This window comes from Coloeus monedula, assembly GCF_965178545.1.
Source record: "Coloeus monedula genome assembly, chromosome: 1".
NCBI lineage: Eukaryota > Metazoa > Chordata > Aves > Passeriformes > Corvidae > Coloeus > Coloeus monedula.
Window position 1 is genome coordinate 55,189,018 of NC_138781.1, and position 19,013 is coordinate 55,208,030.

The 19,013-nt window shown below is 38.7% G+C and overlaps 1 protein-coding gene across 1 annotated transcript in view; it reads right to left on the reverse strand.

Moving 5' to 3' along the window:
• POU6F2 (POU class 6 homeobox 2) overlaps positions 1-18,668 on the reverse strand; it is a gene marked incomplete at both ends in the record, with an annotated part of 331,543 nt that extends 312,875 nt beyond the window's left edge. The window contains one exon of the mRNA XM_082293405.1: positions 18,564-18,668. Coding sequence (XP_082149531.1) covers positions 18,564-18,668 — 105 coding nt within the window. The remainder of the gene's footprint in view (positions 1-18,563) is intronic.
• Positions 18,669-19,013: the final 345 nt, after the last annotated feature.

The following is a 19,013-nucleotide window of genomic DNA, read 5'->3' on the forward strand; positions in this document are numbered from 1 at the left end:
AGCCCGTGTTTTGAACAAGGTTCTGTATTAGTCAATGGGACTATGGCGTTCTACATTCTAGGTCTGTCTCCCTTGGTACAGGACTGAAGTACACTTTAGCATAATCCTGGAAAAGCTGGTAGTCCATGGCTTGGACAGGTGCACCCTTCACTGGGTTAAGAACTGGCTGGATGGCCAGGCCCAGAGAGTGGTGGTGAGTGGTGCTGCCTCCAGTTGGTGGCCAGTCACTAGTGGTGTTTCCCAGGGATCAGTGCTGGGGCCAGTTCTGTTTAATATCTATAAATGATGATCTGGATGAAGGGATTGAGTCAGTAAATTTGCAGATGACGCCAAGTTCAGTGTGAATGTCAATCTGCTGGAGGGTAGGAGAGCTCTGCAGAGGGACCTGGACAGGCTGGATCCATGGGCTGAATCCAATGATATGAGGTTTAACAGACCAAGTGCCGGGTCCTGCTCTTTCATCACAACAACCCCCTGCAGCACTACAGGCTGGGGACAAAGTGGCTGGACAGTGGCCAGGCAGAAAGGGACCTGGGGGTGCTGACTGAAGGCAGACTGACCATGAGCCAGCAGCGTGCCCACGTGGCCAAGAAGGTCAATGACATCCTGGCCTGGATCAGGAATAGTGTGGCCAGCAGAACCAGGACAGTGACTCTTCCCCTGTACTCAGCACTGGTGATGCCACACCTTGAGTACTGTGTCCAGTTCTAGGCCCCTCAATTTAGGAAGGATGTTGAGATGCTGGAGCATGTCCAGAGAAGGGCAACAAGGCTGGTGAAGGGTATGGAACACAACTCCTATGAGGAGTGGCTGAGGGAGCTGGGGTTGTTTAGCCTGGAGAAAAGGAGGTTCAGGGGAGACCTCTTCACTCTCTACAACTGCCTGAAAGGAGATTGTAGCCATGTGGGGCTTGGTGTCTTCTCCCAGGCAACCAGAGACAGGACAAGAGGACAGTCTTAAACTGTGGTAGGGGAGGTTTAGGCTTGACATAAGGAAGAATTTCTTCACAGAAGGAGTGATTGGGCATTGGAATGGGCTGCCCAGGGAGGTGGTGGTGTCACCATCCCTGGAGGTGCTTGAGAAAAGACTGAATGTGTCACTTAGTGCCATGGTCTAGTTGACAAGGTGGTGTTAGGTCATAAGTTGGACTCGATGATCTCAAAGGTCTTTTCCAAAGTAGTTGATTCTGTGATTTCATTATTCTGTGAAGTGAGCTATTTTATTGGGTTTTGCTAGAAAACAGCAAATACATAATGAATGAATGCCCTGAACTCCATCTCCTGATACTGTTACCCCTGCAAAGGGATAATACTAGAAAAACACCTGAAAGAGGACAATCTTCTAGACTGGAAAGAGCACCTGGTAGAAACACAGAAATATGGAAGAGAATAGGTGTTTCAGAAGCTAAACACTACCCCATGTTTGCAAGCACACGTTAACATCTGTGGTCTATTCTCTAAATGAGAAACACAGTGAAAAAGCAGTCTGTACTCTTGCATCTACATAGCTACATTTTTTTAGCTTTTGGGTGATCAGAGGACAATGGAAGTCTCCCACAGAGCATTGCTGATATCCTGCCCAAGCTCCACACTGGAATTGATGCAATTCTTTAAAGTCCACTGGCAACACATTCGTTACTTCCATATACACACTGTCAGGTAAAATTGCTAGGCTCACCTGCATATTTTCAGGTAACTGAAGGGCTCAGAAGCAGAAGAATGTTGCATTTGTAAAACACTCCAGAATATATAAGTACACTGAAGAGAGATTCATAAAATCACGTGAGTTGTAAGGGACCCATGAGGACCATCAAGTCCAACTCCTGGCCCTGTACAGAACAGCCCCAAGAGTCACACCATGTACCTGAAAGTGTTGTCCAAATACTTCTTGAGATCTGTCAGGCTTGGTGCTGCGACCACTCCCCTGGGGAGCCTGTTCCAGTGTCCAACCACCCTCTGAGTGAAGAACCCTTTCTGGATATCTAACCAAAACCCCCTCTCACTCAGCTTCATGCAATTTCCTCAAGTCTTCTCACTGTTCACGAGAGTGAAGAGATCAGTACCTGTCCCTCCACTTCCCCTTGTGAGGATGTTGAAGAGTGCAATGAGGTCTCTTCTCATTCTCTTCTTCTCCAGGCTGAACAGACCAAGTGACCTCAGCCGCTCCTCATACAGCTTCCCTTCAAGGCCCTTCACCATTCTCAGGGCTGTCTGTAGTGGGTTGATGCCAGCTTGATGCCAGGTACCTGTTGCAGTGGGGATACTGCAACATGCATATATCAAACCAGGAGTCCCGTGGAAAGGAAATATATATGGACAGACAGATTCTTGGTAGCTGTTTCAGAGATGTTTATTTCTCCAGCCGCATGGCCGGGGCTCTGCCCAGGAACTGTTCCAGTCACGGGACCAAGGGTCCTTCTGCTGGCGCAGGGGAACACAAACCAACCAATGGGAACGAGGCTGAGCAGGGGCAGGGAAACCCCGTGTCTGTCCCCTCAGGGCCCCTCTCCCAGGGCTACACAGTGGGGAGAGGAGACCCCAACAAGTACCCACAAAAGCCACTCTCTCACTCCCCTCTGCAGCTGGACAGAGGAGAGAAAATATAATGAAGGGTTCATGAGTTGAGACAAGGACTGGGAGAGAGCACTTGCTAAATACCACCATGGCCAAAACAGGCTAGAATTAAAGATATTAGTTGAATTTATTACTAAGAAGATCAGAGCAGGATAATTGGAAGTAAAATAAAACCTTAACAACACCTTCCCCCCACCTCTCCCTCCTTCCCAGTTCTACCTCCTTCCCCAGCAGGGCAGGGAGACAGGGAATCTTTCCCATCGGAAACAGTTCTCCATGAACTTCTCCAACATCAGTCCATCTCACAAGCAGCAACTCTCTGCAAACTGCTGCCATGTGAGCCCATCCCACAGGCAACAGTCCTCCCCCAACTGCTGCAGCATGCGTCACTCTTCCACGGGGTGCAGTCCTTTATGCTCCAGGGTGGACTCCTCTCTCCACGGGCCTCCCACAGGGTCATATCCTCCTCTCAGGCATCCACCTGCTCTGGCACGGGCTCCTCCACGAACTGTGGGTGGATCTCTGCATCCCGTTGGTCCTCCATGGGCTGCAGGGGCACAGCTGCTTCACCATGGTCCGCACCACGGCCTGCAGGGGAATCTCAGCTCTGGTGCCTGGAGCACCTCCTCCTCCTCCTTCTCCACTGACCTTCATGTCTGCAGAGTTGTTCCCCTCACATATTCTCACTCCACTCTTCTCTGGCTGCAATTACTTCTGCACGGTAACTTTTTTTTTCTTTCCTCTCAAATCTGTTATCACAGATATGTTACCACCATTTCTAATTGGCCCAGCCTTGACCAGCAGCATGTCCATCTTTGGAGCTACCAGGAATTGGCTCTGCCAGACATGGAAGAAGCTTCCAGTAGCTGCTCACAGAAGCCACCCCTGTAGCCCCCCACAACCAAAGCTTGGCCATGTAAACCCAATACACCCTCCTTTGGATGCTCTCTAATAGCTTCATGCCTTTTTATATTGTGGTGACCTAAACTGCACACACTGCTCAAGGTGAGGCAGCACTGGTGCAGATTCTTTAAGAAAGACACACTGACATAATATTATTCAAGCATAAGCCCCCTTGATATAGAAGTCTTCTACAAGTGGAGAGCATTGTAGTAAGTCCAACACACATTCTGTTGAGAAGAAAGCTTGTTAGCAATACTGTAATGCAATACTTGATTAACCACAGCAAAGGATAGACTCTCAAATTAATCCAGTTTTTGCCTGTAATTTCATTTAGCCTAACAGGAATCTCATAGTATGAAGCTGTAGTATGAAAGCTGAGGTTTGAGGAAGCATCTGGCTTTCTCATCTTTGCAGCTTAAATGTCAAAACCTTCATCAGGCTGTTGGGATAAAGAATCCAATATGAAATAGATTAAACCCATATCCATATATGCACTGGCAGAATAATTATTTCTTTGTTCCTCCTTTTAGAAACAGCTTTCAAAGCTCTCCAATAATGTGCTACTTTTTCATCTGTTGTCTATCTTTCTCTTTGAAGAAAAGTTTTCCACCTATCAAAAACCAGTTGGTCTGTTGGGTGGGGGATGGTGGTGGTTGTGGTTCAGTCTTTAAACCATAATCCATGAGAAAGACACTACCAAAACTAAGAAAAATGAACCACAAACTTTTCCCAAACTTGAAATACATACAGAACCACAGAATTACAGAATTGTTAAGTTTGGAAGGAACCTCTGTAGATCATCTAGTCCAGCACTCTGCCAAGACAGCTTACACAGGAATGCATCCAGGTGGGAGGGAGACTCCACAATCTCCCTGGGCAGCCTATTCCAGTGTTCTGCCACCCTCAATATAAAGAAGTTCTTCTTCATGTTGAGGTGGAACTTCTTGTGGTTTAATTTATGGCCATCAATCCTTGTCCTGCCACTGAGCACCATGGAAGGGTCTGGCACCATCCTCTTGGCAACTTCCTTTGAGATATTTCTATGCATCAGGCCCAGCTTCCACAGTCTCTCCTCATAAGAGAGATGCTTCAGTTCTCTAATTATCCTTGTGGCCTTCCACTGGACCCTCTCCTTGTCTTTCTTGTACTGAGGAACCCAGAACTGGACACAGCACTCCAAATGTAGCCTCACTAAGGGGAGTAGAGGGGGAGGATCACCTCCCTCAGCTACACTCTTCCCACACTCTTACATGCTGGAGAAGAGGCCATATCTTTTTCATGGATCTTTGATCTGTATTTCAAAACTCTGATTTTGGAAGCAACTCAGAAAAAAATCACAATCTTTTAACAATGGTTACCCAGATATTTTCTGACATGGGACTGCAGCATAAAGTTACACATACACACCTCAGATACCGATGTGAGCTTGCCCACAAACCCCATTCTTACCAGATCATTTGTGAGGAAAAAAAATATTATTTTAATAAAACAATAATTTTTCTTTCTCTAGCCTGAAGGGGAAAGATGAAATGATGAAAGGGGGGATAAAATATATACTTTATCCTCCTATGCTTTATCGTTCTATGCTCATGCTGGAGACAGTTGCAGATACTCTGAGTGTCCAAGGTGGCATTAACCAAGCTGAAGCTGATTCAAAGCAGAAAGATACTGACCAAGAAACAAACTGTCTTTTAGAAAAGCAACTTAAAAAAAAAAAATCATTAAATCACATTGAGGGAGGGATTGATACCACGGCCAGAAACACCTCTGCTAACAGAACAAGTCTGGATGTAAGTCATGTCTAGAGACAGCTTCATAGACTTGTTCTTGGTTTTGTAAACTTTATCTGAAACATTGTGGGCCCCAATTTGCCACCAGAAAATTCCTGTGCCAATCAATCTTTAGTTAAGGAATAAAAATTGAATTAAGGGGATTAACATTAATTTTGCAACAGCTAAAATCTTTGCAAAGTACTGATACAGAATGGGAAGGTGATGGAATTGAGCCCTGGTTTTATGCTTGTCTTAGTTCTTGCTGCACCACTACCACAGGCATGGTTTGCTGATGCCATGTAAGATGGGCTCCTGAACTTGTATCCGAGCAGATGCTGAATGGATAAAGGTGAAAAGAGACAATATAACAGTGATGTAGTTTTATTATCCTCAGTTTTCTTGTGCACAACTGTTTCACACAGCTTTCTGCCACTGCCTATTCCTGGCTATTAGTTCTAATCTTTTGGCCTTTCTGAGTCTTTATTACAATTAGTTCAATATATAAAACCATAAAAACCTTATTAGAAAAATAACTCATTTTTCAACCCTACCAAAACCCCTCTTCTCCAACTGCCATGCCCTCTTTCCACACTGCATCTCCTGTTTTCTTCTAGCCCCACCTTTTTCACAATCCCATGTTGGCAGTTACTGTTTCCCCTTTGCACATCACCTTGGTCTGTACTAGATACCTATTCCCAATTCACGTTCAGCATGGTAACATTCTCTTACTAAATCATACATGAGATTATAGTCACAATTGTAAATAATGCTCAAGAGAAGCTAAATAAGTTTCAGAGAATTATCCGCTCCCATCAGAAATAAAATTGGTGTGGTATAGGAATTAAAGTGACTTCAAGTTGCTGATAGTAGTAATTATATCTGTTCAAATGATAATCCAATGTTGTTTCTCCATAGGAACCTGAAGCTTTTACTGTGCAGTAAAGGGACAGTATTGAACACTTAAAGTGAAAAAAAACACTTGGCTTTGCACTGCTTCCATTTTTAACATTGTAAATAACTAGTTGAGGCAGTGGAAAATCAAGAGCCAAGTATCACCTATTACGGTGGCTTAATGTGTCTGCTTTGTGCAAAGACCAGTGTCTACATATATCCAAAAATCTAGATGTCAGTCACTGTTCTAGAAAAACTACTGGGTAAGATGATAGACTTTGTCTGTTGGAAACAGTAATGGCAAGATCTCTGGGAAATTTTTCATTAGAACCTTTAATCCTACCATTCATATGAAAGAAGAATAAAAGCCCATGTGTTTCAGTCTGACGTTTTATAAGCAGGGCAGTTTGAGTGCTTTAGTCAAAGTTACTTTTTCTTTAAAAATTATCCTTTTTAATCTTTTAAAATCATGCAAACACCCTCCTCCCCTTTAAAATAGAATAAGACTTTTTTAGAATTTGGCATTTGGCCCAGAATAAATATATACATATACACATACATAAACTTCCTGCAATTTCTAGGGAGCAAAATAACAATATATATCAACTATAATGTTGAGAAAGAAGTCACACTAAAGGAACCTACTCTGTGAAATTGTTACATAAACAATATAGTTGTTTATATAATTAAAGGGTCATTATTATATATATTTACAAGCAAGACAAATTATTTGAATTACCTTGCTTAACAGTGCAAATACTGTTTTCCGCATTTTGCATGTATAGCTTTATATGTTTTAAAGAACTGAGACATTTTGCCAATGAGATTTGCCAGCAGAAATTTCTGAGCAGCACGGGAACCTGCCCCACGGGTTTTGTATTTCTGTCTTTATCCCTAACCAGGTCCAGTCCCTTTTCCATTGCTCCTTTCATCTCAGTTTGCCCACACACAGGGCAAGTCCTCTTCCCTACTGTCCCTCATAGTTCCAAACCTCTCTTGAATCCACTCTTCCTTTAGGCTCCTACTTCTCCATGCCTTATCACTCTCTAGTCATGGTTGACTACTTGTGCATTCATTGTTTCATTTCATATCTTTTATCTTCCCTGGCTCTTGTCCTTTCTTCATTTGAATCACACCTTCTCTCTTCTCCATCCCCCCTGAACATGGTCACTGAGTACCTAGAAACGTAAAAGGTCCCTGATGCCACCTCTGCCATTTCCCAAGACAGGCACAGTTAGAAGCTAGTATTTCAAGGGGGACAGAAATAATCTCATACTCCTAAAAGAGGCAAGGAGACATGGGCTTTACTTGATGCAATGAATAGGACAAAGATAGGATGGAATTGGTGCTCATGGAGTTTGGAATCGGATGGAGTTTTTCAGGAAGCACTTACACAAATACCTATCAGATGTGACCCAGATAAGCTGACCCTGTCCATGTGCAGGTGATTTTCTGAGGTTCCTTTTTCACTTTTTCTGTGAATTTTTTAAGGGATGTATCGATTAAGAGTTCCTAAGTAAACATGTGCCAACTACATTTCTCAAAGGCTTGGAATATAACCAAGCGTGGATGGCTTGCCACAGGATACCTGAAGAGACATGTCAAGCTCAATGCTCCTACTCCTCACCACATTCAGAGATTTTCTCTTAATTATGATGTATTTTTAAAATGGGCAAAACTACCCCATATTTCCCTATCTGCCTTGGGAACCACTGAAGTATTTTAGCAGAAATTGCCTTCAAAAGTGTTCAGGAAGAGTTAGCCAACCAGGTGGAAATACTAAGAGCAGCAGCAAAGGTCTTAAAATAGGAAATACTGGGCCTACTTCAATTATAGAAGCCCTGCCAATATTTTTCCCTTAGGCTCTCACAAAATGGGGAAGCAAAAAGAGAAAGATCTCACAACTTCACAGAATCCCTTAAGCCTCCTATGTTCCCATTTAAAAGGGATTATGAAATAAAATGGAGTAGGAAGCGCCTTGAAATTTCAAAGGAAACTCGTGTCAACACCAAAATTGCTATTTTAGTATTTTTTTCCCATGTCTGACAAATTTTAAGGTATTCCTCATTAGCATAACTGTCATTCTTTGCTTTTTTCTCTTTGATGTTCTTATTTACCCTTTGACTTGGAGTTGAAGAATGTGACTTGCAATAGAAAGGATAGAAAGAGGGAATTCAATTGACGTTAATTCCTATGAATTTAATTTGTTTTCTTTTTCACTAATCCAGGTATACTAACTGAATAATGTGGAAAGATAGATCTTTGTCAAATGTCACAGGGAGCAACTCTGCAGCCAATGGGGTAAAAAAGAAGAAAAAAGAAAAGAGAGAACTAGATTAAGCCTTTTGTTTTAAGCATACTCATTTTAAAACCAAATTGATTGAGAAAGCAGCTCTGAGTACTGTAGTTTGAGTAGTACTCTCTTCCCTCCCTTTCATATTTTCATCACTGCCAGCAAAGATAGAGATGGAGGCCAATAAAACAGGATTTGGACCTTTCATCTTTTCTGTTAATGGATATCTATTTGTAACTAAAGAAGGCTTTCTCCTTCCTCTCTTCCCCCAGTCTGATTTTTGCCTATCCCTTTTTCATTTCCATCTGAAAAAAGAGGAAATTCTAGTCCTTTTATTTGGACTCTATTTACAGCAAAGTGAGTTCTACCATTCATGGAAATATAAAAGAACTTTATGCATAAATAAATTACTCTTACAACTCACTTTACAGCTGGTTTGTACTTCCAGATGGTATAAAGAGGTCTCAGTATAAGGTAGCATTAGGTTACTATCTCCAGTGGTTGAGCTTCTCAAAAAAGATAAATAACCAAACATAAGCATTATAAAAATGAAAAAATAACCACCATTTTTAAATGAATTTTTTCTTTTCAGATGCCTATTTCAGTCTTGCTTTTCCAAAATTAAGAGAAAATACATGAAAATTTTTTACAGTTTGCCTTGCAGGACTGATTGGGAAAAAAAATAAAAAGATCAGTTTGGAAACAGTATAATTAATATCAGTCAGGATGGAGCACACTGGGTTTAATTTTTGTGTTCTCTTTTGCTTTCTGTGCCTTCTTTCTGGTTATCTTAGGAATCACTAATTATTCATACATTGTAGAAGACACTGGTAAATTTGCTCATGTAAGTGCTTCTGAATTTGACAGAACAAGCTTAAAGGCTGCTGGTAATCCCGTTTGTCCTCTTTAGCTCCACAGATTTACTTCTGATGAATCCTGGTAAATATCAGATAGAAAAGAGACCCCCAAGAACACATTCTCAATATGCTCATGTTAAACATCTATTTGAGGTTTAGTGTGCTTTTATTTATATTCTTAGGGATATATGAGGCTATTTTGCAGGTTTTTTTAAATTCACAGTGTAACAGAAATTCACCTATATACCTTAATGTTTGTTGTATCAGAAATGAATGACATCAGGATACCATAGAGGTAAAAAAATTCTCAACACACTGGCCAGATTAAAAGCACAGATCTTTGTGCAGTTCTTAATTCAATAAAATGCTGTGGTACTTCATGGTCAGAAGGAAATACGCCCTCATCAGCATCTGTTTCTTCTTTGTCCTTCATGAGAGTCAAAGGGTACTTTACAATCCAATCCAATGCTGGATATAACCTTTTAAATAAATAAACTGTGGTTTAAGGATTTAGAAAGCACTAGATCAAAGAATGTAATCTTTGAGATCTAATAACTACAGTGATGGGTCTAGCATAAGGACATGAGCAGAATAGAACAAAGGTTTGCTGAATATCCACAGTGCCTCTTGGGTTAAAATTCATTACAGACTCACTCTAAATCCCTATTTAGGGGGCAACCCTAAATTTCTCTTCTTGCTAAAATCCAGCATGAACTTGAAAAATAAACAGAAAACAATATATTTAGGGGAAGAAATTCCAATCTTCAGTTCTTTTGTGTTGTTGTTTGACTATTCAAAATCCAGGTCTTATTTTCCAAACACCTGCCAATTTCAGTTTCAGCCTCCAGGTTTTAGGCTACACACCCCGATACACATGCACACACACACACACATGCATACACACAGATTTCTACTCTCCAGGATTAACTGAATGGAGATGGTGAACTTGCTTATTTTTTTCCCGCACTAGCACTAAAACATACAGATAGCTGTGTTCAGAGCTATTGTGAACTCTTCACATGCTGTTTTAGAGCACTCCAAGTTTGTCATCTGTCAGGCATTGAAACTGTAAGTGTTGCTCACCATCTTGCACACAAAGTTTTCTTGCCTACTTTGGTAACAAGCTGGAGCAGGTGGTTAATACTGCACCCAGACTTCTGGAAAAATCTTGTTAACTTTCTTTATTTCCCACCATGGGCATTGCAACACACAAACCATCACTTCTGCCTACTGCTCAACCAGCATCTTGTCAAATCTGGCTGCAAGATTAAGCTTCCCCAATTCTGAATTCAATATTGCAACCCTAAGGACATAAGAATCAAGCTGCAACATTCTGGGTTTTGGAGTTGTTTTTTTCCCTCTTAATGGACAAAATTGTTTCTGCTGCAAGATCATAGTTCGCCCTGACTATAATGATAAATCATCATGACTGACACTAAGCAAAATGAGTTTGATATTTTCTGCTTTATTCTTTCACATTAGAAGCCACTTTTACATTTGCCACAACTTTCAACCTTTCTTCCAAAAGATTAGAATTATACAAATCAGATACTATTTCTGCTTTGTATAATCCATTTGAAAAATGCAAAGCACATTTTGTACACAGAAAGGGGTGGGCGCAGCGAAGAGAAGGTAAGATTTAATGGCCAGGAATCTTGCAATAACTCTTTGTTTCCTATAGCAGCATAACTCTTCTTTATTCCAGACTATTTTATTTCATTGGAATAGTGTCCTGCCTAACGTAGACAGGGAGAAGTCCAGGACTCTGGACACATTCAGCACTTGGCAGCATCTGGTTCTAGTACCAAAGATTATAGACACAATGACAGTGTCTCAGAAATACCAGACTTAACCATTATCAGAATAATTTGCATCTTTAACCCTTTTTTTTTGTATTTTTAAAGGTGGATTCAGTAACAATCAGGCACATTTCTCCATTGTTATAATTAAAAAACACCAAAACAATGACAGCCTTTAATGTGATATACTATGAAAAATGAAAGCTGATGCTAGTTTACCACTAATGGGAGACAAAGTGATCTTAATTCATAAGCTTGAAAAAAGGATATGAAACATTCTAGTCATTAATATTGTTGTTTCAGTCTTAGTCTGTGCTGCAAATCTATATTTAGCTATTTATTTTCCCAAAAAAGAAGGATGTCTTCCAGAAATGGGCTAAAGCCATCAGCTTTTTATTCCGGTAAAACTTCATTGCACTTGAAGCATAAGGAAAGCTCAAGTAAAAACTGAGTTAGAGCTCCACAAGTTGGATTTGTGAGTAAAAAAGCAGCTAGAGATGTAAACAGTTTAGTGAAAAGTACAACATTCTGATACAGAAGTATCACTTACAATATGTCTAACAGCAGTTGTGTAACATGACTTTCACTAATCTGCTTGCAAAAAACTCACGCTCTGTTATTTTCTGTTTCTTGAAACTCATTTCTATAGCAGGGGGTAGCTTAAAAACACTTATGTCTTTTACTGTTGTCCCTGTAATATTTCCTTTTTGGAAGAGCCATTACAGAGCTGGATTGTGTCTTCCAAACGCATGAGTCCAAGATCCCTGAAAATGCTACCAACTTATAAAATAAAAACTACTTAATGGAATCAACTACTGAAATAGCACAAAGTTCCATTTTAACTTTTTTTTTTCTTTTGCTTAAGGTCTTATTTCCCTTTACAATGCCCTTCCCCATTTGTGGATTCAGAACCCCATCCTGGAATGAGTTACCTTTAGAAATAGACCATATTTAGCAAGTGGTTTAGATAACACTCACTGGAAATATCACAGGGTCAAATATTACTCTCTCAAGTGTGATTTTATAGCACTGCTTCTCAAATTATTGGATTTCTTTTACAGTAAGGTGGCACAGGAAAGCCCTCCAAGACAAGGCCTATGTGTTTTGACAAGAACAACTATCAGAGTTCTGCATGTGCAAAGGACATGGGACAGCTGTACATCCACAGCAGACAGCAAGATGCATTTATGAGGCTCTCATCTCTGAAAAGAATTTCTTCAACTTTAAGTATATGTTATTATGCTATTACGCATGTGAGTAAGTTTGTTGGAGATAGTTTTGCTATAATATAGTATGGCATATACAAATATAGATAGAAAAAACAGGCTTATCAGTAACTACAAAATCTATTCTAAACAGCTTAAGAAAACTTAATTTATATAATTTGCCATGTAAGTATTGTTTGAAATAAAGATTTTTGGATCCCCTCTTTCTCCCCCCAGCCTTTTTTTATTAAGCTTTCTCCCACTACCACTTTTAAGAATGGCTAGAAATTTAGAATAGTCCCTTGATCTTCAAAATTTTCTTGTGATCTAACAGTTAGATAAAGCACTACTGCAGAACAGCACTACCAGTCAACAGAGAATCAGCAGAAAATATCAACAACTAATATTTCTCTTTTGAAGAGAAAGTACTACACATCACAGAGGTTTCAAAGGCAACATTGAAACAAAATCCCTGAAGTGATAGTCCGTTTACCTGTAGCCCTGATATTCTCCAAAAGTGTTCAAGACCCTTGATTTACTATCTTTATTCCGAATAGTCAGCTCTAATTGTAAAACAGTTTGCATAACAATTATTTAGTTAGCATTTAAGCCAGATTTTTTTATATTTATTAGCAGTAGCAGTAACTTAATAGACTTGTTGGACCAGATCCTGCCAATTGTTGTATAATGAGGAGTCACACTGAATTCAGTATCATACTGTGCACTTGAAGATTTAGTAATTGCAGACTTCTTATGGGCTTAAGTGATTTGCTGACCAACTTTTAAGTACATGCTTAAGCCTAGTTAAGTATAGTGAGAGGTAAATATGCACATATTCAAAATTGCCTGATCTGAGGTTCTTCCATTTTTAGAATTTCAGATTAAAAAGCTGCATTACTAATGTTGCTGAATGATGTAAATCACAGAAAAAACCAATATTTTGCCAAGTCCTCCTCTAATGTTGAAAGTGCTGTATACAATTTCTCCTCGACTGTCCTTTTATTTTCTTCCATTTGAGTTGCAGTTAAGATCAGAGAAGAAAAATAAAAGTCTTGTTACAGCTACAGGTCAGTGTAAGATAAGAGGCTCCGCAGTCACTTCTGTGTACTATATACTCAAAAATGGGCCAGACTGATATTTAGTTTATCAGTCTAGAATCTAGGAAACATAACAGAGGTACTTGAATGTAAATGCATTGCCAAAAGATAATAATCTACATCACTGGAGGAGTGTCATTTGTCCAGCAATTTAAAGGTCATCTGACATACTTTATTTTTCTCTTACAATGTAGTGAATATACAAAGAGTACAAATCACAGTCTTTTTATAATTTGACCTCTTAATTGGCTGGCCTGACCCACAGATGAGACAGCAGAGTAGTACAGAAGAGAAAAGCATAAAGAAATTCAATAGGAAAAAAATACTAAAGATGGTTTTAGAAAGCTGATTTCAATTAAAATCCAATTTTGGTGTGAAAAGAAGAAAAATCTTTTTAAGTATGAATCAAAATTATAAAAATCCACCTTTTCTGCTGTAAAAGCAGAAGTCAACAGAAAAAATGCATTCTTTTGCTGGAATCTAGGCCTAGGACCAAAGAATTTACATATATTAAGTTAACAAGATACAAACTCCTCTACAACAAATATTTATACTGTAAAATATTACAGCACATTCCTGCATCTCCTTACAATAATAATTCTTAGGGACACAGTATTCTAGGGAGTGTATACAACAGTGGGTTTCTGCAAAGATGGAATGCTTCATTATCAGAGTACCAGCTTGTTCATAAATATTAAAAAGTATGGTTTTGAAGATTTTCAAACATAATTCTTACTGTTTACATTGTCTCTCTACTACTGACAAAACCAGTCAATGTGTACCTGTCCATAAGTCTCTCCCTCACAGTCTTGAACTGCACAAAACCACTGCTGGTGACTGTAAAGGACTACAGTGCTTCTTCTGGTTATATAGTGAGCAGACAAGGGGACAAGTAGTCTGACCTTACTTTTGCAAGTAGTCATTCTTACAGTGATGGGTCCAATTCTTACTTGAAAGAACAGGATTTGTCCCAAACTGCAGACAAAAACGCACAATTTCTTGCTGTGTTATAAAAGTGGGTCTTAAATTTATATGTAATATGGTTGTTTTCTGTTTGTATATGTTATAGGCAATTCTTTATATTATATTAGAGCTGGAAACAGATATTCCAAGAGAAAAAGAACTTCTCTACTGCTACAAGAATAATCATGTAGACATTGCTCAAGACAAAATAACACTATAGATATGATATTCATTTGGTAAAAATTAAATTCCTGGATACATATTAGTCTGCCTTATAAAACAACACTGACAACAGATTAAACTTCTGAAAAGTGACCATGAGTTACAAAAGGAATGGTTTCTCTGAAACATGTTCTATTGTGGTTAATCATGAGGAAGAACACAAAACAAAATTTTAAAAAATGGCAACAAACTGAAACAGAACAGAAAGACCCATGCTGGCTGCAGCAATGTATCAGTTTCATAAACTGGGCTTCAGAGAACCCTCTGTGGGAAAAGAGCGTGTTTACCCTTGCATGAATAGCTTTTACTACATGGTGAGATCATATGGAGGATACCATTAAAATACAGAAAATAAACACATTAAACTTGTAGAAACAGAACTCAAATATAGCAATAATAACTGCAAACACATGCTTATTTGAAGAAGAATGTTACCTAATTTTCTTCTTCTCAATATACAGAGATCTAATTTAAGCTGCTCCCCTCCCCTTTCCCACTTTACTATATTTGCAAGAACCAGTGAACACAGAAATGTGCAGCCAGCCTGGGCCCCCAGGCCGGTGGATCAAGATGGCAGGCTGGCCTGAGCTCCCCTGGGGACAGCAGAGCCAGAAGGGTGATTGGACACAGTGACCTGTCTGCATGAGATGAGACAAAAACAGGAGGGCTGTAATGCTGATGAACTAACCTGTCACTCACAAGCTCAGGTCTGAAAAAAGAAAAAAAAAAAAGGAAAAAAAAAAAAATAATTAGATGATACATTTAATTACCTGTCCATTCAGATGGGCTTAGGATATATAAGGAATATGGCAGAAAAATCCAGCTAATAGTTTCCGTAAGAGCAAAACGCAATTGAAGAAATAATGGATATTGTGGTTTGGCATGCAAGGAAGGATGCTACAGACTATTGCTGGCAGGGATCGGGGTTTCATGCCAAACACTCCAGTTATGAATCAAAATCACAATGAGCAATGAGCTTCTAGATCTTGACACACAAGGCAAGGAGGTTGTTCTTCAGAGTATTTGGCTGTTTTATTGCATGCTTGGGGGAGGAAAAATCCAGAGGGAAGGTTCACAAGAAATTCTGCACCCTGGACCCAGTACACCCAGGCACACAATGATCAGGATTGTAGCACTCTGCCCACCATTGCCATCACCAGTGGGAACTGGTGGTTAGAGACAGATGAAATCCAGATTTTTTTTTAAAAAGTCAAAAATGCATTTAATGACGAACAAGTACTTGGTGTTGAAAATGCCTTTAAATCAGTATGCTCTGCTATTCCATTTGTGTCATATGCAGACTAATGTTTGAACTACAAAAAACTGCTAGTGTGTCTGATCTCCATTGAATCAGCTATACATGTACAGTGTGGATTTTTAATTAGGTACGTTCAAATTCCAGTAGTAGTAAACAAGATTTTAGAGCTACATCTGCAGGATTAGTAAAAAAACCAATCATTCTCATGGCTGGAAAAAAATACAGTTCTGAAATGAAAAGGCCAGATTATAAACATTTATCTAAGTTTTGGGGTTTGGAGGTTTGAAAGTTAACAAAGACTTTTAAGAACTTTTTCTAATAGTGTCAGGAAATAAATGTCTCTTCTAAATATATGTAACTACCAAATATGCAAACCATAACTATTAACAATACAAAATAGGGACTAGCAATGTGGAAAGATTTTCTGCCATAGGGCTTGCCTTTTGATAGTTACTTTCTCTTAAAGTTCATACAGAAAGTCTATGTCTATTTTCAGCAATGTATGGTAATTATACTGATTGCCCTGAGATTCCCACATTTTAACCCTTTTTTTATACAACTAGCAAATACATCATTTTTTATCAGAAAAAAAAAAAAGTTTAAACTTTTTATTCTATCTGTCTTAACACATAGCTAATAACAACCAAACACTGGACAATTAATCAAAACAAAAACATACTTGAAAATTTTGTGGATTTATGACCATATTTTGATGTGCACATTTACATATATGATATGTAAATATGCACACATGCTGATCTGAAAAAAATGTTTGCAACACCTAAGACAGTAAGTTTCAGAATAACAACATCTATAAATTCTGACACAGAAAATCCAGAGAAGTTAGTCACCTAAAATACCTAAATTTATTTTTCTTTTAAGTACATGCTCTTGCTATTAGTTTTAGGAAATGAAATACACTAACACATGATATAAACATTTTTCCAGACATTCACTGAACTTTTTTTAATTCATGCAATATGGAATGTTATACACAGAAAAAAAAAGCCTTCTACCTTTTTCAGCCTCAAAACCACTTTCCGAGAGTTGGCAAGCCTTAAACATACAATAGCTAACTTATACTCTCTTACATGCGAAAACAAAAGTTACATTAAAGAAATATTACAAGCTTTTAGATTTATAAAGATTTCGGGGTCCATTTTCTGTCAAGTGTACTTGCTCAAAAGCTTGCCATTGTATTTGCCTTAGAATCATTAAATATATTTCTGTAAGACTGAACAAGTAAAACAAAAAGGTAATTAACACAGTCTAAAATACATCTTTTTGCACAATGTAGTACTGGCAAACATGCCCCACTTTTTAGGTTTAAGCCAGCCTAATAGAAAGCTGTTAATGTTTGGAGGATTTTTAATAAAAAATGTATCTTCTATTTTTAAAATATTTAAAGCAATAAAAGTCTGTGGTAAACATGGTATTACATATTTGACATTTTCCGCCCAGAAATGCATTACTATGTACGATGGTATTAATAAACCATGTGCTTTGAGGGACTTCAGTGTTTTGCCATAATTTAGTTGAAAACAGTGTGTAGAATGCGTATTTTTCTACCATCATATCAACATATAGAAAACAAATACTATGTCATCAGCTCAGCAGCATGCGTTCACTATACTGGAAACATATGCAAAAACCACAAACTTTTGAGAGTTCAAAAAATGCCCTTTACCAGAGACTGATTTACAAGTCAGTGGCTAATGAGAAAGTGTTGAGGACTTAAAATTTTGTTAGAAAAACAGGCACCCTCATCTGACTCCGACTGCTTTCACAGGAAAACAGCCCTCCCTGTTCATCAGAACAAAATAATTTCTTTCCCCACTTCAGGTTATTATCTGAAGCAAATGAAAAGACAATGATTCTTCTCTCTTCTGGCTAAAGCTCAAAACAGCATGGTTAAAACACACATATAAAAACTACAGACTTATCAGAAATCACAAAACAGAAAGAGAAGGACTCACTGACCCATTTGGAAGACAAAGACGACAAAACAGAAAAGCTCTAAAAATCAGCTTGTGAGGCCTTTGAGAGATATTCTTCTGGCATTTCATCACAGCAGCCCCAGACCAGTTCACTTCCCTGGATACAGGGAGGGAGAACTAAATAGAGCTGTTTATTAAAGCTGTTGTGCTGGATTGCATTAGGAAGCACGAGCAGACCACCTGGACCTTTCAGATTGTGGCAGTGTTTAATTTGCAGGCTGCTCCTGTGCAGCAGCAAAGACTACTACATTTACCAAGCTCAATCACACATTATCTGGATTAGGAATATAAGAAGAAAAAATAAAAATAAAAAATAAAAGCCACAGCCTCTAGTACAGGAATACAGTCAATATAAAAATAATGAACAGCATTACAAATAGAAAGCTACTCCCCAGCAAACATAACACTTTCACTCCTTGATTCTTCTACTTCAGCATATTTAAACAAAATAAAACAGCAAATTAATAAATACATTGATTTGGTAAAGCTGAGACTGAATTATAAATGGGGTTTATTAGAAGAAAAGGATAGTAATTTAGGTTTTTCTAGTGATTCCCTGGCCAGATTATTGTGTTTCTTTTGCCTTTCTCACTTTCAGTACTACACTTGCTGGTAGCTGAAGATACAGATAGAAAGATGGTACTGTAAATATGAATTATGTGAATCATATGGTTAGACCCTTGTGAAAAAAAAAATAAATAAAAGGGGAGTTGAGAAATGGCTGACTCCATACCTGACCAATTACAGCTTGCATGGTCCCTGTGTCCTGCTGAGCTGAAGGATCGCAATCCATCATATGTAGTCTTTGAAAAGGAGAATGGGGGTTTCTGGCATGCATCTGTCAATCAACTTCTGCACTCACAACCATCACCAAAAGCAAGGGAAAAAAGTCAAGCTGCTCCACCAAATAGGATGAAATAGTCATGTGATCTTCAGCACACTCACACACATACATACTTCCATAGAACGTATGAATTTTCTGCAGATATGAAATGACATTGACAAATACCCAATATCAAGTAAATAAAGTGAGACAAACAGCTATTCACCAAAGAGAAAACACTTGCTGTAATCTTCAGCCTAAAGATTTAATATACCTAAAAGGTATTTTAAACAGAGTGTTTTCTTTAGTGCCTAAACTTTTCAGATAAGGTGATATGATTTTATATATGCAGACAGTGGT